The 24,042-nt window shown below is 58.1% G+C and overlaps 9 protein-coding genes and 1 non-coding gene across 10 annotated transcripts; 5 read left to right on the top strand and 5 right to left on the bottom strand.

Annotated features, from left to right (window-relative positions):
* The first annotated feature begins 106 nt into the window (after positions 1 to 106).
* On the top strand, positions 107 to 2,176 carry TRAVEDRAFT_155662 (MFS general substrate transporter). Its single transcript, XM_008046232.1, has 5 exons — positions 107 to 351; positions 410 to 703; positions 757 to 969; positions 1,027 to 1,207; positions 1,264 to 2,176. The coding sequence occupies exons 1-5, from the start codon at positions 260 to 262 to the stop codon at positions 1,921 to 1,923; spliced, it is 1,440 nt and encodes a 479-aa protein (XP_008044423.1). The 5' UTR covers positions 107 to 259; the 3' UTR covers positions 1,924 to 2,176.
* Positions 2,177 to 4,490: 2,314 nt separating this feature from the next.
* TRAVEDRAFT_134479 (uncharacterized protein) lies at positions 4,491 to 5,530 on the bottom strand (the record flags this gene model as incomplete). Its single annotated transcript, XM_008046231.1, has 3 exons — positions 4,491 to 4,873; positions 5,211 to 5,313; positions 5,375 to 5,530. 3 exons carry the CDS (start codon positions 5,528 to 5,530, stop codon positions 4,491 to 4,493), a joined length of 642 nt encoding a protein of 213 aa, XP_008044422.1.
* A 371-nt stretch (positions 5,531 to 5,901) lies between these two features.
* Positions 5,902 to 6,440, top strand: TRAVEDRAFT_135215 (histone H4; the record flags this gene model as incomplete). Its single annotated transcript, XM_008046230.1, has 5 exons — positions 5,902 to 5,979; positions 6,041 to 6,136; positions 6,194 to 6,208; positions 6,279 to 6,308; positions 6,369 to 6,440. Coding segments are annotated over 5 exons (291 nt in total), but the record flags the coding sequence as incomplete, so codon positions are not given.
* Positions 6,441 to 8,094: 1,654 nt separating this feature from the next.
* Positions 8,095 to 9,545, bottom strand: TRAVEDRAFT_174970 (23S ribosomal RNA methyltransferase). The gene is made up of 3 exons (XM_008046229.1): positions 8,767 to 9,545; positions 8,487 to 8,701; positions 8,095 to 8,426 (listed from the first exon to the last, which is right to left on the bottom strand). The coding sequence occupies exons 1-2, from the start codon at positions 9,513 to 9,515 to the stop codon at positions 8,506 to 8,508; spliced, it is 945 nt and encodes a 314-aa protein (XP_008044420.1). The 5' UTR covers positions 9,516 to 9,545; the 3' UTR covers positions 8,095 to 8,426; positions 8,487 to 8,505.
* A 104-nt stretch (positions 9,546 to 9,649) lies between these two features.
* TRAVEDRAFT_t246 lies at positions 9,650 to 9,721 on the top strand. The gene has a single exon. It is a non-coding gene; the product is annotated as a tRNA-Met (tRNA).
* Positions 9,722 to 9,941: 220 nt separating this feature from the next.
* TRAVEDRAFT_53320 (uncharacterized protein) lies at positions 9,942 to 10,525 on the top strand (the record flags this gene model as incomplete). Its single annotated transcript, XM_008046228.1, has 2 exons — positions 9,942 to 10,151; positions 10,238 to 10,525. 2 exons carry the CDS (start codon positions 9,942 to 9,944, stop codon positions 10,523 to 10,525), a joined length of 498 nt encoding a protein of 165 aa, XP_008044419.1.
* Positions 10,526 to 10,870: 345 nt separating this feature from the next.
* Positions 10,871 to 11,344, bottom strand: TRAVEDRAFT_53319 (uncharacterized protein; the record flags this gene model as incomplete). Its single annotated transcript, XM_008046227.1, has 2 exons — positions 10,871 to 11,225; positions 11,310 to 11,344. The coding sequence occupies 2 exons, from the start codon at positions 11,342 to 11,344 to the stop codon at positions 10,871 to 10,873; spliced, it is 390 nt and encodes a 129-aa protein (XP_008044418.1).
* A 2,285-nt stretch (positions 11,345 to 13,629) lies between these two features.
* TRAVEDRAFT_155656 (pre-mRNA-splicing factor ATP-dependent RNA helicase PRP43) lies at positions 13,630 to 17,030 on the bottom strand. The gene is made up of 9 exons (XM_008046226.1): positions 16,874 to 17,030; positions 16,711 to 16,824; positions 16,542 to 16,600; positions 16,351 to 16,472; positions 14,766 to 15,877; positions 14,633 to 14,708; positions 14,453 to 14,575; positions 14,043 to 14,403; positions 13,630 to 13,985 (listed from the first exon to the last, which is right to left on the bottom strand). Exons 1-9 carry the CDS (start codon positions 17,003 to 17,005, stop codon positions 13,805 to 13,807), a joined length of 2,280 nt encoding a protein of 759 aa, XP_008044417.1. The 5' UTR covers positions 17,006 to 17,030; the 3' UTR covers positions 13,630 to 13,804.
* A 161-nt stretch (positions 17,031 to 17,191) lies between these two features.
* TRAVEDRAFT_67268 (proteasome endopeptidase complex beta subunit) lies at positions 17,192 to 18,259 on the top strand. The gene is made up of 4 exons (XM_008046225.1): positions 17,192 to 17,258; positions 17,309 to 17,400; positions 17,452 to 17,528; positions 17,591 to 18,259. The coding sequence occupies exons 1-4, from the start codon at positions 17,226 to 17,228 to the stop codon at positions 18,181 to 18,183; spliced, it is 795 nt and encodes a 264-aa protein (XP_008044416.1). The 5' UTR covers positions 17,192 to 17,225; the 3' UTR covers positions 18,184 to 18,259.
* Positions 18,260 to 18,598: 339 nt separating this feature from the next.
* On the bottom strand, positions 18,599 to 20,343 carry TRAVEDRAFT_31900 (uncharacterized protein; the record flags this gene model as incomplete). Its single annotated transcript, XM_008045858.1, has 2 exons — positions 19,298 to 20,343; positions 18,599 to 19,241 (listed from the first exon to the last, which is right to left on the bottom strand). Coding segments are annotated over exons 1-2 (1,106 nt in total), but the record flags the coding sequence as incomplete, so codon positions are not given.
* Between the last annotated feature and the right edge of the window lie 3,699 nt (positions 20,344 to 24,042).

Raw genomic sequence — 24,042 nt, 5'->3', positions numbered from 1 at the left:
TCTGCGTATCCCTCCTTCCCGCACGCTGCTGTGCGTCTCACCAATGGCTTCTACAGCACCCACCGCATTGTCCCCAGCACCACTCACATCCTATGATCCCCCAAATCTTGCGACAGAAGCGAGTTCGAGGTCGTCCACCATCGTAGATCCAGAAGACAGGCGCCGGGAGGAGCATGACGAGGATGTCAACTCCGAATTTGAGCACGAAGCGTACGGGCCAGCTGCGGGCGAGAAGCCCGAGGATCCCTTTGAAGTCACCATGGGTCCAGACGACCCGGATAACCCTAAATCGTGGTCGCGACCGTACAGGTGGTACATTACGATGCTTTCTGCAGCGCTCGTCCTGAACGCGTACGTATAAGACTCTTCTTATTCGTCGAGTTCTTAGCGAAGCTGACATCCCGTGCAGAACTTTCGCCTCGTCCGCACCAGAGGGAATCATCCCCGACCTTATGCAGCAGTTCTCTTTTGGGCAAGAAGTCGCTGTACTCACCATTGCGCTCTTTGTCGCCGGCTATTGCGTTGGTCCCCTCATATGGGGTCCGCTCTCGGAACAAATCGGTCGCAAGCCCGTCTTCCTGATCAGCTTTTTCGTATACACCGGCTTCCAAGTCGGCTGCGCACTGTCGCAAAATACGGCCTCCATTCTCATCTTTCGCTTCCTCGGCGGCACGTTCGCAGCAGCGCCATTGGCGAATAGCGGGTACGTCAAGTGACATCACGCCTTGCGTTGAGATTCAGCTCACATTCATCCAGAGCCGTAATGTCGGATGTTTGGGACGCAGACACGCGTGGGAAGGCTCTTGCGCTGTTCACTCTTGCGCCATTCGCCGGCCCGACACTCGGGCCCACTGTTAGTGGCTTCATGGCCGTTGCTGGAGTTTCGTGGCGTTGGGTATTCTGGCTGCTCACTTTCTTTGCTGGGGCATGCCTGATCGTGACATTCTTCACATTGCCCGAGACCTTCGTGTACGTTTTTCATCCTTGTTATCCGCCAGGCGCCGCAAGCTGACAACAAATGTCTAGTCCTGTCATTTTGGTCAAACGTGCACAGAAGCTGCGGAAAGAGACTGGAGATGACAGGTATTGGGCTCCTCTCGAGCGCAGCACAATGTCTACCGGTCAGCGTATCCAACACATCCTCGGCCGTCCCTTCGTCGTGCTCGCGCGCGAGCCCATGCTCATTGCAATCACCCTCTACATGAGCGTGCGTGTCCCTCTCCCCTTTCCACTGCAGATCATGATTGCTGACTACGCCTACAGTTCATCTATGGCTGCATCTACCTTCTCTTCGAAGCCTATCCCATCGTCTTCACAGAGGGTCACCACTTCAACCAGGGCATCACCGGACTCACCTTCCTGCCGATCTTCCTCGGCGGTGCGCTGGGTGTCGCGGTCTACCTGGTCTTCTTCAACCCGCGCTATGAACGCGCAATGGCTGCCTTCGCGCCACACCCCGTCCCGCCAGAATACCGCCTCGAGCTCTGCCTCTGGGCCGCGCCGATGTTCGCGCTCTCCTTCTTCTGGTTCGGGTGGACGTCGTACCCGTCCGTGTCCTACTGGGCGCCGCTGCTCGCAGGCGTGCCCCTCGGCACGTCCATCATCTTCCTCTTCCTGGGCCTCTTCAACTACGTCATCGACGCGTACCTGTTCGTCGCGGCCTCCGCGCTCTCGAGCATGACGGTCGTGCGCTCGCTCTTCGGCGCGGGCTTCCCGCTGTTCGCGACGCAGATGTTCGACACGCTGAACCCGCGCTGGGCGAGCACGCTGCTCGGGTGCATCGCGGTCGTGCTCGGGCCGATCCCGTTCGTGCTCCGCGCGTACGGGCACCATCTCCGCAAGAACAGCACGTACGCGCCCACGGGCGACCAGCCGACGCGCCCGCCCGCCCGCGACGCGGAGAAGGGGGCGCAGGCCGTATAAGCACGCATGCACCCAGGCTGCCGCGCGTATTGACCGGCAGCAGCAGGCTCCCGTACGCGCTGGCCGCGCGGACGCGACGTCCGCGGCGGCCCACGGAGGACCCACGGGCACGCTATATTTTCAGTGCATCCGCCTCCGACGCGCGGTGCGCACACACCGCACCGCGCTGCATCTCCGAGATCTCCGCCGTCCACCATGCTCTTCTCATCGCGTAACCACACATCCACATTCCGCATTCTCGCATACGCCTCCCCTCAGTCCTCGTTGCTCCTCTGGGTCTCGGTGTCGGTTTTAGTTGTATCTGTACCTGTTTGCCTCCGCATCATACGTCATTATAGTGCTTATACAGTCGGGACTTAGTAGTTGCTGCTGCATGGGTAGTACGCCATTGGATATCCGTACGCACGCACCTTCGGTAGATGTTAGATAGTATTACCGAACACGAATCTCACGAATTGGAACGTCCCACATATCATTGGTGTGCTACAAGGGTTTCGAATCCATCCTTAGGTCTAACATTTAGACATTCAAAGTTCAAGCCCAAGTAGCTCACGCCCTTCCGGCAGGTGAGTCCCAGCCGTGCGTTCGCTCGTCCGCGTGCTCCCGGCGCAGTTTATGCGCGAGATCCCTAGACAGTGAACGTCCCGCTGCCCTGGCGCCGGGTGCAGAAGCAGCGCCTTGGAAGAGCTCAGAACCAGAACCACGTCGGGCCACAGGGCGCTGGGAATGGGGAAGTGCAGAAGGGCAGAATGCGAACTATCGGTCGAGGGAAGGATATACATGTGATGCACGGCTGGTACGGTACGGCGTCGATCGAGAAAGCGTTTTTGTATACAGATTAATGAACGATCCCGGCTGCAGCTCCTTCCCCCACGTCCATGTCCATCCAAGTCCGTGTCGGGCCCAGCGCGCGCTGCGGTAGCTCGCCTCCCCACCCCGCCCACCAAGGCTGAGGCTGGGCGACCTATGCGCACGCACTGACGAGCCCCAGGCCCCACCCGCGTGGCCTAGAGGTCCACACACACACGCGACGCTGCGGGATGCAGGGCGAAGAAGTGTCCTGCGCGAGGAGTAGGTTAGAGTTGGCGAGCGCGACGACGACGATGATGCATCTCATGACACCAGACGTCGTCGAAAAGCCGTAACGTCAACACTCACCAGCGCCTCGCGGTCGTCGAGCCGCCGCGAGAAGCACACGCTCGGCGCAGCGCGTCGTCTTCTCAGCGTGCGGTGCGGTTCGGCTGCAATCCCGAGGACTGTTAGAGCTTGTGCGCGCTGGATGGGCGAGCCGCTGCTCACCTAGCTAGGGCCCTCGCTGCCAAGCGCGGGACTTATTTCCGCGTCGGCGGGGAAGTGTGCGGCCGCAAGGAAGGGTAGGAGGAAAGCCGTGGTCGAGCTCAAGCATGAGCCCGACCCGAGGTCGCGTCGTAATATCATGTCGGGCGGTCGTGGGCACTAGCGTAAGTGCAGGTATGTGTGCGCGAGGGTGGGTATGTATGCAGTGGGCGATCGCGCGGGTGCAGACCACGGACGGCCACTGAGGGATCCTCTCTGCAGCCCCTCGGGGGGTTATATACGTCCGCGCCATGCGGGCGGCCACGCAAGGACACACAAATCATAGATGAACACCGGGCAGGACAGGGCGATGTGCCCGGACGATGACAGCAGGCATCATGCTTCCGCATCCCAAGCTCGGGCCGTCCTACGGCCTCATGCCCCACCGACTCATGCCTGCCCCGCGCCAGCCTCCCTGAGGCCACTCGGCGTGCGCCGCGCGCCCGCGGCCTGGGCCCAAAGCAGGTTGCAGGCCGCGGTGGCGCGCGGGGCGTCCGCCGCCTTCGCGGGTTCTCGCATACAAACGCCCGCCGGAGATGACCAGGACGAGGGAGCCGCGCGTCCATGCGGGATGCCTCGTTGCGCGTCTTGTCCGCGGAGGCCGGGGCTAGAGAGGATCAAAGAACGCCCACGGCGACCCGCACGCGAGGGAACGCGCCGTCCCGCTCCGCGGTGGGCACTCACTGACGAACCACGGGGGCGCAGGGAGGTAGGTGTGACGATAAGTGCGATGAGACGATGCCGCATGTGGAGTTCTGGGGTGCTCGCTGCTGCGCGAGCAGGAATAGACGAGGATGCGGGGTGGAGGAGGGCTGGTTCCCTGATATGCCGGGATCGTCTCTGCCGCGCGCGAGCTGCGGCGTGCACCGTTACGATGTGTAGAGCCCGAGGTGCAGCACGCGCGGGTGGAGTGTATAAATCTAGAAATACGCATACCTTCGTAGCGGCGCAGACGGTCCAGGTCAGTTACCAACAGTCAAAGCGGCCATTAATGGGCGCTGCTTGCGTCAGAAGGACAGGGAGAGAACGTAACAGACCAGGTCTGCCCACCCCAGCGTGCGCGGTTGGTGGTCATTCGACGAAAGCGGGAGAAGCGGAATAGAGATACAGCGGCTATCGATATCGAGGCAGGTCCGGTGATTAACCTGCGAAGAGAGGTTAAACGACGCGCTCTCGACGATCGATAGCGGCGGTAGCGCACGTACATACAGTCGTGGCGGGTATGCGCCCACTCAGCCTTCGGATGTGTCCATTTGGGCCAGCGCGGGATCTAAGACGTCAACTAGAGCGGGTTCCGGCTGCGGGTCGTTGGGCTCTGCAGGCGCCAGCTCTTCCGGTGCCCGACCCTTCTCCTTTGACCGTGCTTTCGTCGCACCCCCGCGTTTCTTGCCTCCGCGCCCTCGGCGGGATGACCCGGTCTGAGTGCCCATCACATGGTCCATCTGTGTCTGCACCTTCTTGGCGGTACCCGCCTTCGACGTCGACCCGGTCGTGGCATCTTGACCTGCGCCCTCTCCTTTGGGTCTGAGTTCTATCTCCTTGAAGCGGATACGCCGTTCCGTACTCGCGACGTGCACGAGGGGTTTCCTGCCCTGCGCATGACCATGCTGCTCCTCTGTGTAGCCCCATTTAGCCTGTTGTTACACTCGCTCCACAGTCATGGCTGGTGTTCTCCAGAACAGCGAAGTAAATGAAATTGAACCATACTCTTGTCGGCCCAGGCTCCGGACCAAGCTATGTTTGAAGCACTGAGGTGCGTTCACATCGTCTCTGGAGTCGGTAAACAATCATGTACGGGTGCATCATATTATAGTAGTTTCGAAAGCCAGCGCCACGGCGAAACCGACATATTCGAGAGAATGTCATGCTCCTGACAGGAGAACACTTCGGTCCGCTTTCCTGACCTCTTCTTACAAAAGACGTGCGCCGATGCTGATAATAAGATGACGCACCGCTAGTTTCCGTAAACAGGAGCTCCGTCCCGAGCAGAGACTGGTGCTGGCCCTTGAGCTTCGTCCCGGAGAGCTGCAGGTATGGAGTGGGCGTATCGAGACCCTGTTTCACGCGTTCTACGCATGTCAGCTTGAGAATGAGGATCTATAGATGACGCACTCACGATCAGACGGTACGTAGAGGAGCTTGGGACGAGCGTAGGCTCTATTGTTCCAAGGTCGAGTGTCACGTACTCGACCTCCTCCCCAGACTCGTATTCATCTTCGGGACCAAAGCTCTCGACCTGTTTGTATCCCGGAACCAGTGAAGGTGCAGACATAGCTTCCTGTTCGATCCTCGAGATGAAAGGCTGCAGAAAGAGCTGGTTTAACTGGTTGTATGCGCAAAGGGCAAAAGCACGATGATGGTGTGGGACAAAGAACGCGGCAACGCGGAACGGGCGCTGGGCGCCAAATTGACTGAACCCTCCGGCACCGCCGCACACTGGGTCCGATCCTTCTTGACCACAGACCACCACCACCACCTTCGGCGTGAAGGCACCTCACCGACCCCACACACTTCGCAACTCTACAATATGTCTGGCCGTGGAAAGGGTGGAAAGGGCCTCGGAAAGTACGTGTTAACATGCTGCTAATGGTCTGTACGCGTCCTTGTGGCGTTACAGCATGAAGTGGCTCGAGTGTTGACCGTCTGTGTTCGCGGTGTAGGGGCGGCGCCAAGCGTCACCGCAAGATTCTTCGCGACAACATCCAGGGTATCACCAAGCCGGTGCGTTGTGCAGCTGTACGTTACGCTCGCGGAGGATTGACCATGTCTTTGTTCACCGCAGGCCATCCGTCGTCTTGCCCGCCGTGGCGGTGTGAAGCGTATCTCGGGCCTCATCTACGAGGAGACCCGCGGTGTTCTCAAGATCTTCCTCGAGAACGTATGTCATTCACCTCTGCATCATACCCTGAGGACCTTACTGACCCTTTGTTCACAGGTTATTCGTGACTCCGTGCGTGCATTCCGTAGTTATCTCTCAGACAAAGCCTGCAGCATGCTTATCAATCTCTTCTCTCGCACAGGTCACGTACACCGAGCACGCCAAGAGGCGAGTCATATTTTCTCACGTCTCCCGCGCGCTCTTCTGATATGCCACTCTATGATACAGGAAGACCGTCACGGCCCTCGACGTCGTGTACGCTCTCAAGCGCTCCGGCCGCACCCTCTACGGTTTCGGTGCTTGAGCGTACCGTGCCATCGCGACGAGCCGCAATCGCTCTTGGTCCCGTGCTTGCCTGCCCCGCGCTTGATCTGGATATGTACTTCTACGAGAATATGTGAATGTGAATTGTATGCGTTTAGTCTTCTATAGGCTCTCAAAATGGAAGGGGCGGACACGGTCATACCATCAAAGAAACACGGCGCGTAAACCTTCTCAATCGATTCCGTACTGACAGCGTTCTACTGCAGCTCTATTTGGCATGCGTAGGCGCAACTCCCAACGCGAGGCTTCCGACCCAGGGCGAGGCTCCCGAAACTATCTACCACCTCCTCACCCTACTCCACCACGCTGTCCGCTTTAGCTTTCTCCGGTTTTCGGGCTGAACCCTCGGCGCACGACACAACTTCAAGGGGCCAGGTACGGTCGCAACCGTCACCGAAGAGCTTCTCAGCCTTCTGTCCGGCGTGCATGGTAGGGCAGCCGGCATACTCGGTGCTGCAAAGTTCGGGCAGGTCCACAATCCGGTGCCCTGCCTTGGTAAGGCCGGCTGGTGTGTGCAGCGTGTCGTCCTCTAATAGCCCACTTCCATTACTGCAACACGGGGTGGTTGAGGGCGCCAACGTCGCTGGACCTTCCCGCACCGCCGCACATGGCGTCTGATATTTCTTGACTACAGACCACCATCCCCTCCAACGCGAGTGCACCCGCTCTATCTCCTCACGGACATCCACTCTTTGCAACTCTACAACATGTCTGGCCGCGGGAAAGGTGGACAGGGTGGAAAGGGCCTCGGAATGCGAGTGTCATCATGCTGCTAGTAGGCTCACAGGCCTCCCTGCCGCGTCATAGGGCTAGCAAGAAGTGGGCTGTGTGCTGACCGCCTGTGTTCGCCGTGTAGGGCTGGCCCAAAGCGACACCGCATAATCCTTCGCGAAAATATTCAGGGTATCACCAAGCCGGTTCGTTGTGCGACCGTGAACATTATGCGTGCTGAGGATTGACCATGTCTTTGTTCACCGCAGGCCATCCGTCGTCTTGCCCGTCGTGGCGGTGTGAAGCGTATCTCGGGCCTCCTCTACGAGGAGACTCGCGGTGTCCTCAAGATCTTCCTCGAGAACGTACGTCTGCTACCTCTGCGCCATACGTTGAGATTAATCCCCCTGTCCCCAGGTTATTCGTGACACTGTGCGTTCCATTCCGTAGCTGTCTCGTAGACGAGGCTTGCAGCATGCTTATCAGCCCTTCCGCTCACACAGGTTACATACACCGAGCACGGCAGGAGGCAAGTCATGCACATACATGTACCAGTACTTTTCACGCCTCCATATTCTGACGTAGCGCCCTATGATGCAGGAAGACCGTCACGGCTCTCGACGTCGTGTACGCCCTCAAGCGCTCTGGCCGCACCCTCTACGGTTTCGGCGTTTGAGCACGTTGTGGCATCGCAAGGAGCAGTGATTACTCCTGCTACGATGTTTTGGTATGCTTGTCCCGAATCTGTACTTTTGCGAGAATTTGTCAATGTGATTGTATGTGTATCGTCCTGTGCGGGAGGGTGTCACCGTGCATTGACTGATCAATATCCCATGAATTACTACCAACCTAGAGACCCGGTTTTCAGACAGCTACAGCACGCGTGGGGAAGTTGCATTTACAGCGCAATTGCACTTTAATAAATCCGGACGTTCCATTATATTCCTCAAGGGCCCTACCGGTAACTATGTGCGCACCCGTGCGTAGCACGACCCCATGTTTAGTACACTCATGTCGAGCCCTCCACCGTCCCTGCCGCCGTACAGAGTGAGTGTCCTCGGCAGGTCCGCTGTTGTTGCGCACACCAGCAGCGCTAATCCGGTAACGGTAGGGTTGAGGATGAAGATGCTCTAGGGATTTCGCTCGCAGGGAGGAGCTTATGACAAGTCCTGTACTCCCTAAAGCGCGTGAGCCTATTCCATGATGAGGTTGCGCGTAGTACTCATTGGAGTAGGTGGAATTGCACAACGTGGTACTGTATAAGAATGAGCTCGATACGACGTCAGAAGATGAGACGGGCCCAACCCCAACGTACCTTCACGCAGCGTGCGATGTTATGACGTAGGAGTACTCTGCTCCTTCGCAGCCTTCACAGGCTCTGGCACCCCTTTGAAGCCCAGGCACACCCAGTAGCCTTCCGCAGACTCGGTGCGGCTCGCGGGCGGCTTTATGAACTTCACAAGGTTGAAGTGCGGGTCGAGGCACTGCTTGCGGAACTTGTGAGCGCTCGGCGACGCGAAATGTTTGAGTCTATCGGTGACGCGCAAGATATTCTCAGCACATACTCCGATCCCACCAAGACGCACCACACGCACATTAGGGCACCTGCCTTTCGCAAACCCACACTGTCCGCCGTGCGCAGATGCCGCCGTACGAACTCGAACACGCTCTGCGAGAGCAGCAGCCCCGCCTCCGTGTCCGCCGTCGCGTTCCCCGTGAAGTTCGCAGCCATGTCTGAGAGCACGACGTCCGCCTTCCCGTCCGCCCCAGGCTCGCTTCTGAGCAGCTCAGACACGCACTGGTCCGCCTCCGGAGAGAGAAAGTCCATCTGGATCGCCTTCACACCCGGGAGCGGCTCCATGCGCAGGAGGTCGACCGCGATGATCGTCCCGCGTCCCGCACGGCGCGGCGCGTCCAGCCCAGCGTCGATGTCCAGCGGGTCCACCAGGTCCTCCTCGGATTCCGGCGCCGTGCTCCAGTCCTTGCCCTTGCTCCGCGCCTTGAGCGACTGGTTCGTGCCCTTCAGCCCGAACCCGGACGACGACGCGGGCGGAACGCGGGGCGCGAGCGGGGGTTCCTCCGTCCATCCGAGCTTCCCGGCGACGACCTGGCTCCACCCGCCGGGCGCGGCGCCGAGGTCGACGACGGCGCGGACGTTGCGGCCGTCGAGGAAGTGGAAGGACTTGTCGAGCTCGATGAGCTTGAACGCGGAGCGCGCGCGGAAGTGGGCGGGGTACGAGAGGCGCGCCTTCACGTACGGGTCACGGAACTGCCGCGCGAGCCATGCGCGCGATGAGGGTGGGAGTTTGTGCGATAAGACGGGGCAGGAGGGGCGGAAGGGCATGCGGCCGGCGTTGTGGTCGAGAGGATCGAGGACGGGAGAATAGACGCCTAAAGCGTGAATAGTACCTTTAGACGCTTTCAGTATATACTGGATGCCATATCATCAGAGTTGCAATTTGTTGCAATTTAACTCATAGCAACTTGACGCAGTGGAAGCGTGCAGGGCTCATAACCCTGAAGTCCCTGGATCGAAACCAGGAGTTGCTAATGTCGTTACCCTCCTTATGTTTTTCATTTGTCTCTCTTTGATTTTTTGAGGTGGCACCTCATATACTCACATTTAGGATAACCTGAGCCTGCACGCTAAACCGAGAGTACTTAAAATTTACACAAGTACTAGCCTTGTGTGGCAGTGTCCCGACAGCGCGGCGGCTATGTATCGTGCAAGCAACAAGGAATTGAGCTCTGAGCCTGAACAAGGTACCTCATGTACCGCCTCGAGGACGGCGTCGTTTGCGGCGTGCTGAACGACTGGGACCTCGCTGTCGATGCCGCGGTGCCCCACTCTAGCTCGGTGCTGACCGGCACGCTGCACTTCATGGCCATCGACCTTTTCGACGCAAGGGCGGTCCGTGGCGAGGTCCGCCACCTCTATCGCCACGACCTCGAGGCGCTGCTCTGGATCTTCCTGTGGGTGGTGTGTTGCTACGAGGACGGGCGGGAGGTCGACCCCTACCCCGAACGTTTCGGGAGTGGACTTCGGACGACCTGTTATTGTGCAAGATGAGCAAACACGGTTTCCTGATGCGCAAACCCGACCATGGCACGACCGCAACGTGGACTGCCGAAGCCGAGCTTATACGGTCGATACGCCGCTACCTCCGAACGGCCCAGCGTGCCCGTGAGAACAAGAACTGGGATATGGAGACTGAGGATTCCCGTGAGGAGGAAGCAGACGAGCCGGAGAAGGTCTGGTGGGAGTTCTGCGCGGTGGTACGGAGGGTGGGCACGGCGCACCCTGCGATGAGTTACCTTCTCGCGTTAATTCCTGATAGGGACAGTTCATGTTGAGAGGAACACGGACTACAGTCAATCGTTGCCGTCATGAATAGGGAAAGCCCAGGACGCCCTAAGCCCCTTCACAAAAGTGTGGGTGCCGTGTCGAGACGGGTGTCTGGGTTGCCCAGTCGCGCTAGACCCTCTTGTCAACGGCGTCAATAACAATTGCAAGCCTCTGCCCCACAAGCGCAGTAATACATACATGATATATAGACGAAATCATACTAGTTGCACCAGCCTCCACAAAAGCCTCTTTTGAAAGAAAAATCTGCAAGCGGATGAACCAGGACTTCGGGAAGTGAGCGACCGTTCGGAAATTGTGCGCGCGCTCTCTGAGTACTGAGTCCTCACCTACATTTACACCATCGTCTTTGAGGGGCCGGACCCGCTTGCCGCTGGCACTTCGTGTTCCTCCGACGTGACTTCATCATACACCAGAGCCTCCGGGGACGCGTCCTTTGCCAGAGAAACATCTGTGTCGATCATCTCCTTCGGCTGTTCTGCGCTGTCGTCCCCGATAGGATCATCGATTTCTAGGCCTTCGAGAGATTCACCGATAGACCCTATAACAGCCGACGCGAACCGCAGTGTGTCTTGGCCCGTACGCTCCTCCCCGAATGTATGCGTTGTACGTAGGGTGTCTCGATCGAGCGCGGCTTGGTTCGCGTGCTGGAGGGCGAGGAGAAAGCGGCATACAAGGATCGCCATGAGGCTATGTCGAGAATTAGATATGAAAAGAAAAAAAGAAAGAGAGAGAGAGAGAGAGAGGGAGAGAGAGGGCGGCGCTAGTACTTACGGATCCGTCAGTTCAATCACGAAGCTCACGTCCATGAGTGGAGTGGAGATCTGTGTGATAAGAACATAAGTTCGACAAAGATGGATGACATCGTCAGTAAAACGCAGCTCACCGAAATGAGCGAAAGTGTGAGATGCAACACATTGCATACAATGACGACTCTATGTAAGTGGACCTTTTAGTCCCAAGATGATCGGTCCGATTCATGATAGAACTGACATGAAATAAATCGTTCCTGAGTAACGCACAAAGTTAGGCTTACGATGTGCCGCCACGAGATGGTATTATGAAAGGACTAACCGTTCTTCATGAGTACGTTCGACAAGGTCGGGACCGCGGCCCCTACCGCGGCGCTACTCATACGCCTCCGCCATGATAGCCATGTGATGATAACCACGAGCATATCAGCAACGATGATGCTTGCACGCGATATGACAACAGCTACGGAAAGAAAAGGCCAGGACTCGTCATCATTTTGATTGGTCTAGCGAGAAAACGGGTTTACCACTGAACCCGGTCGTCAGTGAGTACAATTACACTTGTCATCAAGTTATTAGTAGACTGACATCAAGGTTTCATGGGTGGTTTGGTTTGACAACCCCACACAACCAAGAGTGAGCACATTCGTGCCCGAGTGTTGGTGAGCAATTACCGGCCACTTGCAGGATTCCTGGTCAGCCCGTAGGACACAATCTCAATAGAGAGATACACACGAAGTTTATCGCGAAAGGCCCGAGAGCGAAAACAAACACGACCGTGGCAAATGTCCAATTCATATGGCTCAATGCGAGCGCCCGCAGACCGGAAAATGCTAGTGATTTGAACGCAGGGGGAAACCATTAAATCATGTCGACAGCGGACAACGATGAGGAGCTCACCGGCCCAACAAGGATATTGGCATATAGTCATGACGAATTGCACTTTGGTGAGTGTATCACAGCTGCAATGCTTCGTTAAGCAGTCTGCGATACTTCGCAAGGGTAATCATACCTCTGCCATGCATAAGTGTATCAGTAGACGTTGCATTACAAAGAGTTCAGTTATACAAGGCGTACCTGGTCCGGCATGCGTGCGAAGAACGCTGCACCTAAGAGAACGTAATCCAATAGCGCCATGTATCGAGTAGCTAAGAACAGGACGGTTGCGCCTGTCACCTTGCGTTTCCAGAACAGAACGACTTCTTGATCAAAAGTTATGGCATATTCATAAGCAAGCAGAGCTAGACCCGAAAGCTCTGGTCAACGTACGCCCGTAAATCGCTTCGTATTGAGCGGCTTACCAATGCCCGCAATTTGCGTCCAATCTGCCCGAGCCCTGAGCCGCGAGAGAAGACGGGAGTCAGCTCTCATTGTATCAGGATGTATACCGGAAAGACATCAGGAGAGTACTTTGGGACTCACGATGACGCATACAAAGAGACGATCTGAGTTGCCTCCATTCCAAAGAGGTTCGGCGTAACACAAACAAAGCCGGGGAGTGTTCACCGAAGGTGGAGCGACTACCTTGACACGGACCGGAGTGGCGACCCCAGAGCGCAAGGTATGATTCGAAGCGAAGGTCCCAGACCCTGGAATTGGAGTTTAATATAGCTGCTCAGCCATCGTGGACCTTGTGCATGATTCATGATGCATAACCGCTCACCCAGCCGTCTAATCGTCGCTCCGAGGTCACGCTACGTGCCGGGTCGGAGAGAACACCCCCCACGGCATTGCAAGTGTTGACCGAGCAGGTGAGAAGTCAACGAAAGTCGGAGATTCATGCGTCCCGCATATCAGACACGCACGCATGTTCAGTTTATCATTGAAATGCGTTGGAACGAACGGTACTCACGGTAGCAAACACTGGTCCTATCATCAGACGACAGATTGATGAAAGATGACTATATTTGCTGCTCTGCCCCGTGATGGTGCTTTGTTGCTGGCGGTGGAAGAGCAGGGGCGGCATTGTAGACATCGAGCGCCCCGGAACGTGCTATGACAGGCAGGCGGTTGCGATCTGGGTTTGCAGGACCGGCCTGACTTCACGCAGTACGAACTGCAGCGAAGGAGGCGCCATAGCCAATACTCTGGAACGCGGTGGTGGCGATAGAAGCGGGGCCCGTGGTGCCGTCAGATGTGCATGATGCAGGACGAATCACGATGTCGCGGTAGCATTGAAGGTTAGGGCCGAATGGGCACTACACGTGAGATAGTCGCCCGTTGATGAGCTCTGCAGGGATCCGACTGATTAGACTACATATGTAAGGCGGGAGGTAGTTCAGAGAGACTCACGCATCGTTTGGACATCGACCTAGTAAGTGGACGGGACACGAGAAGAGCTGCCGGATATCAACAGACTAGAGTTGGAGGTGTACAGTGCAGACAGCATATTATGCAAACAACCAGCAGTACAATATCTACATGAACAGGTTCTTTCAGGACCCTTCTACACCACATCGCCGTGATAGCTCCAGACCCGACACGCGGCGCCTGAGAACTCCATGACATATGTTCGCTTCAGGCCTTCCGCGGCCTCTTCTTGCTTCGGTCAACTGTAGCAGGGGTGCCCGATCTGCTCGCCTTCGCGCTCGCGGTGCCATCCTCTCCGGCTGCGCGCCTCTTGCGGAACAGCGCCCGCTTCGTCTCGCCTTCGGGGAACGTTGCCGGGTCGTAATAGCTCTGCGCGTACTCCAGCAACCTGTCAAGACCCATCCGATCAGCAGCAGCGCCAAGTCACATTGTATGTCACACGCACCACTCCGGCTTGACCTCCGTGACAGTGCGGATGTACGGCTTCGTCGTGAGCACGAACTCGTTGAACAGCACCCACTCCGGGCTCGTGTCGAGCCCGCAGCTCGGGTGCAGCGACACGACCTGGTTGTCCTTCACGGTCAGGTAATTGCTCTTCTCGCCCTCCTTGTGCGCGACCTGCATGAAGAAGCCGCAGACGAGCGCCTTGCGGATGTTCGTCCACAGCTTGCGCTCGTCCTGCGTCGTCACGAGCTCGATCTCGTACCGCTCCATCGTGCGCAGCAGCTGCGTGCGCACGTTCTCCGCCTGCTGCAGCGCGCGCGCGGAGAGGTAGTTGTTCCAGCACCAGTTCTTGTCGTGCTTGTCTGAGGGGGCGTCAGCGAATGTGAGGAGCCTAACTTGGGGGACACGTACTGTTGACGTAGTGGTTGTACACGTTCATCATGGTGAGATGGTCGCCGTCGGGGACGGTAAGCAGCGCCTTCGCTGCATCAGCCTCCTTGCGCTGGTTTGGCGGCCTGAGCCATACGTTCGGGACTGCACCCGGGGTGTGAGCCCACTATGAATACGAGGATATAGAGGAAGAAGACTCACCAGACAGCATCGCGACGATTGTCAAAACCTCATTACTGCAGTTGAATTCCGGGCTCGCAATCAGCATCTTCCCCATCTACACGAGACGTCTGTCAGATCTGCCAGACCAACAAATAGTTATAACGGAACGCACCTGCGGGTCGAGCGGGAAGTCCGCCATGATCGAGCCCAAGTGTGTCAGCTTCCCCTCGTCGTCCAGCGCGGCGAGGAAGTTCAGCAGCTCCAGCGCGCGCATGAGCGTCTCCGGGGCGGGCGCGTCGACGTAGTCGAAGTGCACCAGATCGTCAATGCCCAGCTTCGCGAGCTCAAGCACTGTGTTCGCGAGGTTACTTCGCAGGATCTCAGGGTGCGTCTGCTCCTCTAGCTCCGTCATGAAGTCCTTCTCCGTGTACAGCCGGAAGCACTTCCCGGGGCGCGTACGACCCGCGCGACCCGCGCGTTGTTGTGCGGACGCCTTGGAAATGGGCGAGACTAGCAGGGACTCGACACGGATACGCGGGTTGTAGACCTTCTGTTTCGAGAAGCCGGGATCGACGACGTAAACGATGCCGTCGATGGTGAGGGACGTTTCGGCGATATTTGTCGAAATGACGACCTTCCGTCCGGCCGGGCCGCCGGGAACGCGGGGAGAAGGGGCAGGGTCGAAGATACGCTGCTGCTGTTGTGGGGGGAGAGACGAGTAGAGCGGTATGCACACGAGGGGGCCGACACTGTCTGGATCTTGGTTGAGAAGGTCGTCCGCCTCGAGCTTGATTTTTCTGCACGCGTCCTCGATCTCCTCCTCACCGGTGAGGAAAAGAAGGATGTCGCCAGGGTCCTCTGCGCGGTGGATCATGAGAACCGTCCGAATCGCGGCTTCGACGTAGTCCGGCTCTGGCTCCTGCGTGTAGAACACCTCTACTGGATGCGTCCGACCTGGTACCTTGAACAGCGGCGCCGGGTTCTCAGCTCCAGTCAAGCTGAAGTATTTCTGGAATTTCTGAGCGTCGAGCGTTGCGGACATGACGACGATCTTGAGGTCGGAGCGCCGCTTCGCAATGTCCTTTAGTAGACCCATGAGAATATCCGTTGCTAGTGTACGTTCATGGGCCTCGTCGAGGATGATCGTGGAATACCGGCTGAGTTCGTTGTCGTTCATGGCTTCTCGGAGCAGCATACCATCGGTCATGTACTTCAAGAAGGTGGTCCCGGGTTCTGTCATGTCCTCGAAACGGATAGAGTAACCGACTTGCTTCCCGAGCTGTACTGTTGAACGAATCAGCAACGAAACTACTGCTGTATCGAGCATCTCCCAGGTCACAAGCCCACCGTCCATCGCGCAGATTAGCCCTCAGCATGCGTGGTGCACTCTCATTAATCCCGTTTACCTCCTACCATGTGTTCCTCGAAAGAAGTATATACAAGGGTCACAAGCATCCATTCATCGCCTAAGCATTTGGACGCTTTGGAGGTACGAATGAATGGGTCCATCTAGGCGGACAGTTGACGAACGGCCTACCCAGTGTGTAGTCTGCGCACCGGTAGTCCTACGAACATATCCTATAACAGATTACTCACCTCTGACAGCGCAGCGTAGCATACTCAAGAAAGGAGCCACAGGTCGAGCGTCTTGTCATGAAAGCGATGCCAATGTAATGGCTCAAGTGGGAAGCCTCGAGGCGGGAGCATGCGCGATGGGGGGCTCGTGGCCTGAGAGACGGTAGCAAAGAGGAACTCACCATCCATCTCGTCCGCGACACGTTTCGCGACGGACATGGCGGCGACTCGTCTAGGTTGTGTACACGCCACCAGCTTGCCCTTCGTATGTGGCAGATCCGAATAGCAGACGAATTGGGGTATCCTAACAAGCAAGGGAAAAGTCAGCTTATCTGCTCCTGATGAGATTGACAGGGCCAAAATATTCTCTTACTGAGTAGTCTTGCCTGAACCCGTCTCGCCGACCATGACGATAATCTGGTTCTGGCTGAACTTTGTGCGGTGCGGGACATCAGCGATGTGTTCACGACTGGCCGGGGGGACGGGACACCTGAATGGTACTCTGACCTCCCCTGACTTGGGAGAGTGGCGGAGGGACTCACCATTTTGAGGAACTGGTCCATCTGCGAGAACACAGGGAGCTTCTTGCGGTCCTGAAGGATCTTCTTGTACTGGGCAGAGTGTGGCTTTTTACTGAAGGGGTTGGTGTCGCTTTCCTATAGCCAAGTCAGATACACCCAGAAGGCGATTATAGCGACGACGTGCCATGGCCTTCAGCGCCTGCTCCGAGGTGACCTTGCGCGGAAGAAAGCCAAATAGTGGGTCCTTGCTGCCAAGTGCGGGCGCAGGGGAGTCCGATACCGGTGGCCTGGCTGTGTATGGATTGTACGAAGCCATGGCGGAGAACGGAGGGGAAGAAGAGAAGAGGAGGATGGGGAGGAGATGGTGGCGAGAGGCAAGAGAAGGAGCAGCCTACCGCAGGAGTGAACACGAAAAAGCAAGCGCGCCGGGTCACGTGCGTGCACTTCCCCGACGCGCGTACGGGCACGCGTAGCTGCTCTCCTTCGCTCTCTCCCTCACCCTCTCCGCACACCTCCTCGCTCTCTCTGCTCTCACAATGGACCACTTTCCGACAAACTGGGGCAGGCCGGTGCGCTTCATGAGAAAATCAGCTTGGGGCTCAGACTGACTGGTATGCAGCGCACGGAGGCGTTCGACCCGTATGCGACATACCCCATCCACCAACGGCCAACAGCCAAGGACACCTTCGCTGAGGGGGTCCAGCATACACAGTGCGTTTTGAGAGACACTCCGCGTCTTATTTAACCTCTAACGCGTCGTAGGCAACCCATCGTGACGGGAACGTCCGTGCTTGCGATCATGTACAAAGATGGTATTATGATGGCTGCAGACAACCTCGGTACGTCTCTCTATGTCTCTATACATCTCTCCCATTTCCAACGCTAATCGAATGTTGTTTAGCATCGTATGGCTCCCTCGCCCGGTTCAAGGACATCAAGCGTCTCCACCCCGTCGGCACCTCCACCGTCATCGGTGCCTCCGGCGACATGTCCGACTTCCAAGCCATCCAGTCCATGCTCAACGAGATCGTCACCGACGAGTTCACACACCAAGACGGGCACGACCTCGGGCCGTCCGAGGTGCACGAGTACCTCTCGCGCGTGCTGTACGCGCGCCGCTCGAAGATGAACCCGCTCTGGAACTCGATCCTCGTCGGCGGCTTCCGCGACGGGAAGCGCTTCCTCGGGTACGTCGACCTGCTCGGCACGACGTACTCCGCGCCGTCGATCGCGACCGGGTACGGCTCGTACATCGCGATCCCGCTCCTCCGCGCGGCCGTCGACGGGAAGCAGGACGCGCTCGGGGAGGCGGAGGCGCGCACGCTCCTGCACGACTGCATGCGCGTGCTCTTCTACCGCGACGCGCGCTCGCTCGACAAGTACCAGCTCGCGACCGTCACCGCCAATGGCGTCCAGATCTCGGACCAGATCCAGATCGAGACACAGTGGAGCTTCGCAGAGGGCATCCGGGGGTACGGTGCGCAGGTCCAGTAGATGTTGCTTTCAGTCGTGTGTATACTAGTGAATTTGTGGACGATACGACGGAGGCTCTTGATGCATTCACTGTCTTGCAACACTGTGCCAGCGCAGCTTCAAGACTAGTACTTCACAACTGATCTAACTCCACCGCTGGAACACCGCGTTTACAGCTTGTAGTCAGCTACATGTTGCAGCGTATACGTGCGAGGCGTTCCTGATGCAGGTCGCCACAATACATATATTCACGCCATTGGTTGTGGCAACATTATCTGCAAGGGCACGTCGCTGGGCGTCTCCTCTTGTGGGTGGTTATTTGACGCCACCGCAACTTGCAGTCGATCCCCCAGTCACCGAGGTTATGAACGTTAACGTTCCACACGCTGAGTCTTACACGTTTCGAACGAACAATCACATTAATGAGGGCTACAGGGTTCCGACTAGACTCGTCCTCTCCACACATTAACTAACCAACGAAGCCGCCGAAGCGAGCTGCAGCCACGGCTGGCCACTCACATGCACAGGCGGCGGCGGGATATTCAGCGTTCGCAGATGCAGAGGGACCCTCCTTCCCCGCCCTCCATCTCCCTCGTCCCTCGACTTCTGCTCCAGCGCATCGGCGGGGAAGCCCTCCAGAGCACGGTCGAACTTCTCCCGCTCGTGCTCCAGATCCAGCACGCGCTCGAGCACGTCCGCGCGTATTGTGGCGCGCTCGAACCACGCCGCCATCCCCGGGTGCGAGGGGTGCCCGAACGTGCCTTCTGGCACGTGCGGGGACTCGGTTGGGGGGCGCGGGCGCGGCAGGGGCAGGGGCAGAAAGGGCGGGCGTGGGTTTGTGGTCGTGTTGGGGGTGGTGGACGCCGAGGCGGCGGGCGCGGCCTTCGAAGGCTTTGCGGGCAGTGGTGCGAAGCGGACTTTCTTGCCGGCAGTGTCTGGCGTCGATGCGCCGTGGGTAGGCTCAGGAGAGGCCGCCTGGTTCGGAGGGGGTTGTGCGACGGCGGGCTGCGCGGCGGCAGGTTGAGCGGGGGCAGGCTGAGTGGTGGCAGACTGGGCTTTCGCTCCAGCCTTTCCGGGAGCTGTTGTGGCACATCCCGATTAGCATGTATTCTCCTGCAATAACTGGACGACTTACATCTTCCCGGCCATATACCAGCCAGTGTCCCGGGCAGCTTCGCCCTCCGACCAACCAGAATCTCCTCCGTCACCGTCCCATCCGGGCGTCTCTTCAACCCCATCCCCGCCCACGTCCGCTCCGCAAGCAGATGGGTCATGCGCGCGAAGGTGACCATCCCCAGTCTCGGGTCATATCCCGCCGTGACCCTACGCTGGACGCCCGGTACGTCCGGATACGTCCCGGGGACAGGTCGATATACGAAGTCTCGCGCTTGTGTGATCCATGTCCCTGCGGGCAGACATATGTTCCCGGCGATGTAGTCGAGGACGACAGGCGGGAGCGGAAAAGGCGTCGACGGGCCAGGATCCTGCACGACCCACGGCGTGCACCACCGGTGCCAGCAGTCCCACGCTGTGCGCACAGGGAACCGCGCCTTCGTGGCGGAGTACAGCGCGAGCATCGCGGCGCGCGACTCTGCGGACGGCGGCCGTACGCCCGCGACTGCGGAAGCCATGACACGCGCAAAAGACTTTGCGTCTTCCGACAGCAGGCTCAGAGGCGGGCGGCGGCGGGGAAATGTGACGACGCGCTGTGCGGGCGGAGGGGTGGCGGGATTGTCCGCGGCGTGCGCGACGCCACCTGCTGGTGGGGGGAAGAGAGCTGGTAGCCTTGTGACGATAAGCGCGTCCTTGTCCAGCGCACCCAAGCCTGCGGTCGCTGGCTGCTTTGCTCGCGCGTTAGCTTCAGCTTGCGCTTCCGCGCTCCCAAAGGGTGCCGCCTTACCGCGCTCGCCACTCCCTGCCCCCGCGCTCTGTGCGGCCGCTTCCTGTGCGCGGCGCGCGCGCAGCTGCCGCGCCTCTGCGTGCATCTTCTGCAGGACGTTCTTCATCTTTGCCTCCTCCTCGTTGCTCGCGGTCGCCTGCTTGCCGAACCACTCTTGCAGCGGCCGCGTGATTAGGATGTTGTTGTAGGCTTCTGCGATGAACGTCCATCCATGTTCGGCTGGCGGAAAATGTGCCACAACCTCGAGAAGAAAGAGGACCTCGATCATTGTCCACGGGTACTTGGTCAAGTAGTCGACCGGGTTGGCAGGCGGTTCGGGTGGTACGTTCTGATTCTTAGCTCCGAGTAGCGGTGCGGGTCCCGAGATTGCAATAGGAGGAGGATCAGACTGTTGTGAAGAGGGAGCGGGTGTCGATGTTGTAGGGGAAGAGTGTGACAGTGATTCGGCAGGGATGTTATACGCGGGTTGTATGACTATGTTTAGAGGTTGATGTATAGGTTGGGGAGGTGGCTCCGGTGTAGCGGTTGTGGATGGTGGTGGCGCTGGTGAGAGCGGCGGGCTGGGCAGTATGTTCTTCTCTTCTTGCAATAGACGATCGTCTGGGTCGGGTTCCGTCGGCCCTGTATCGCTTTCCGACGGAGTAGAGTTGCTCTCTGGAGCGCTATCAGAGAGACTGTCCGCGTCATCACCATCTTTCTCTTCCGCACCTGTTTGGAACAGTCCGTCGCCGTCCACGTCCAGTTCAACCGGCTCCTCGCCCTCTGAGGATGCTGTGACCTCCTCCACGTCTACATCCACTGTGTTCTTCGCCTTCGAGGGGCCCGCTATGGATGTGGTGTCGCGTGCCTGCTTGGTCTGGACGGATGTACGAACCTCAACGCGCTCCCGCTCCTTCTGCTCTACCACTGCCCGGACGCGGACCTCTAGCCGCGCCGTCTCTGCCCTCAATGCCTCGATTTCACCAGGCGCCACCTGCGCCTGCCACTTCTCCATCTGCCCGAGCATGCTTTCCATGCGCCGCACGCTTTGCAGCACCTCTGCCCGCCACTGCGCCGGTTCCGTCGGCTGTAGCGATCCGAGCTGCCGTCGGCCCTCTTCCGTGAACGCGTCGCGCACGCGTTGGAGAAGTTCATTGGACTCGTCCGGTGAGTCTGTGTTCAGCGAGCCGACCAGCTGGGCGATGCGCGACATAGACACGAGCAGATCCTGTGGCGGGTCGCGCGCGGGGTCGGGGTTAGATGGAGGCTTCATCTTGTCCTTGTCCTTGGCTTTGGCACGGGCCTTCGCGCGTTTCCGTTTATTCTTCTCCCGCTTCTTGGCTGCGGCGGATGACTGTGGCTGACTATGAGGCTGTGGCGACTGACCTGTGTCAGCCTCTTCGGGATCGGACTCGCTGTCCTCGTCCTCGTCAACCTCGTCTTCATCGCCCTCTTCCCCGTCAGCCTCATCCTCGTCGAACTCTTCTTCGTCAGCCTCGTCTCCCGCCGCGCGATCCTGCGCCACCAGCTCGTGTAGTTCCGGTTCCTCCTCGATCTCGTCGTCCGACCCAGGCTCCGGAAACATCTCCATCAGCGCGCTCATCTCCTCGAAATGCTTTTGCTCGGAGGGCAGCCACTTGTGGAGCGGGCGGGGTCCGTACGGGCTGCCAAACGTGCGCGCGTTCCATCGCGTGCGCGATCCGGAGGCGCGGGTGCGGCTGAGCAGGTCGTCCAGGACATCGAACTGCGCGTCTGGTTCAAGTGGTGGCTGACTTGTCGATGCCTCCGCGCGTGTGGGAGGGCCACTAGAGCGGATCTGCCAAACCTGGGAGTTGACCTGGAAGTAGTTCGAGAGCGTCTGGGTGGGATTGTGCCGGCGCACGGAAGAATTTGACTCGCTACCTAGCCTTGGCATGGCCCGTGTCGCATGACAAGGTGTAGCGGTTGACTGAGAGTATTCAGGGCGAGTCGCAGATATTCAGCGTCCTGTGAGTCGTCTTGTGGGCTCGTAGTGCGTAGTGTGTACAGCGTGTTTAGCCACAAAGTATGCGGTCAAGCAAGAATATTATGGTCCGCGAGTGGTCGCGTTCGTTGCGCGTAGTCGGTGTCGCGTTCAAGTTCGTCGTGTCGTGTCAGACTTTGTCGTCAAGTGCTAGTAGGGTGTATGTTCGTCACGTCGAGATGAGGGAGTGAGGAAAAGGAGGGTGGCCGCCGAGCACGCGCGACGCGCCTGAACTCCGCCGCTTGTCTTCGTACTTCATTGTCCTCGCTATTTTTCTTGTCGTCTGCGACAATGCGCTCTTGCTCAATTGTCTCGAATACAGCAGGACATGGAACAACGTGTTCAGCAATAGCCCTACTTGGAAGACAATGGGTTCTTTCGTATATCGTTTCGGATGACGCTCACAGCTCATGCCGCGCCGATGTGTAAGACGACTCAGGACGCCGTGAGCCATTTGGGAGAACAATCTTCATCCGTTGTGTGGTATGTGCGCGCCGAATTAGTCTCCATGTATCTGTCAAGTCAGCTGGTATCTAATAACGTTATGTAGTTCTAGCTGCCGCTCCCAGCTTTCGCTCTGGGTCCTCCGAAAAACAGCGGGTTTGAGTGGCATTTCGGACGTGCGAAGCATAGACCGGATTTGAACAGCGGTAAGTGCCATTCACTGCGCGAAGGACCTACTCGTCTCACCGTTCATCAGCATCCAGAGTCTAGACAACTGCGTGAACTCGGTGCATACACGCTACATCGTGTCATAGACTACGAAGGTCACCAGACCTGGAATCTCAACCTTGGGATCCCGAGAGGCGAATATCCGCTTGTCGGGCTTATTCAAACCTCCTGACAACGATTCGTCCTCCGAAGGGGAGATGCCCATTGGACATGGCCAACTTCCTATCTTCTTTCTTGCCACGCCCGCATTACCACCACCTTTGCGCAGTACTAAGGCGGGTGTACATCTCTGATGCTCTCTTTGGCGGCTAGAAGCTAGAACTTAGAAGTCCAAGAACGCCCGCAGACACCGCGATGATATTGGTGAGCTGGATTTCATCGACGTTGCAAATGTTGAGCCGTCAAACGGAGTTCCGCTGGTCGAATTTGATACGCACCGGATTGAACGATATCTTCACAGAGGTCGACGATCCTCTGCTACAGTGAGTTCCTAAACTTCACCCGCTGTGTATAGTTCTGCCAAACATTTACAACGGCTTCCTCGGGATTTTTAGGGCGTAGTTCATCGGCTGCATAGAAACTTTTCGGTGGGAATACGTTCCGCGACCCGCGGGACGAGACGTCAAGAATATGTCCCAATGACCGGGGTGGCGAGATTCCGACCAAGTTCCTCCCAAGCTTCGAGACACTGCCCCCTATCCGCAAATTTCTCGATGCCATAGTGCAGTTTCTTCAGCCGCAGGACTGGAAACAGCAAGCGCCGCCTCAGACTGTGTTGCGGCGATAGGTCGCCTTCGCGTGACGGCAACCCACCACGCGCCTGAGTTGCGGCCCCACCACACGACCATCGGTATGTTACGATCTTCCTCCTCGTCCGCGTGCGCGACGGCGTCCACTGTATTGTCCAGGATCCCGTACCGTCGCCCAAAGATCATCTCCGTCGCCTCATGGAAGTCTGCCCGTGTGTTCCATGCCCCCGGCATGCGGGACCGGTTGCGACAGACTGTGCCTCAGTCAAGTCACCTACCGAAGCTTATGCTCAGATCTCAAGCTCACCCCGAACGTCACCTCATCCTCTTTCGTCGCAATGTGCCGTGCTCGCCCATGAACGTGGTAAGCCTATCCCACTGCCCTCTACCGTCCTGCTGCTGCGCAGGTTCCCTTTCGAGTCTATTCTAGCTCCACTCTCATGCTGTGTTGCCGGCTCACACCGCACGATGGGGAACTCAGAAGGCGATCACAGAACCATGGACGCTTTCCGCCACTACCGAGGATGGTGGTCGCGCTCACACCCTGCGTCGTCATCGCCGAAATGCGGATGCCACTT

Source organism: Trametes versicolor (genome assembly GCF_000271585.1).
Source record: "Trametes versicolor FP-101664 SS1 unplaced genomic scaffold TRAVEscaffold_13, whole genome shotgun sequence".
Taxonomy (NCBI): Eukaryota; Fungi; Basidiomycota; class Agaricomycetes; order Polyporales; family Polyporaceae; genus Trametes; species Trametes versicolor.
The sequence above is the reverse complement of the archived record's forward strand: the minus strand, read 5'-3'. Positions and strand labels throughout refer to the sequence as shown.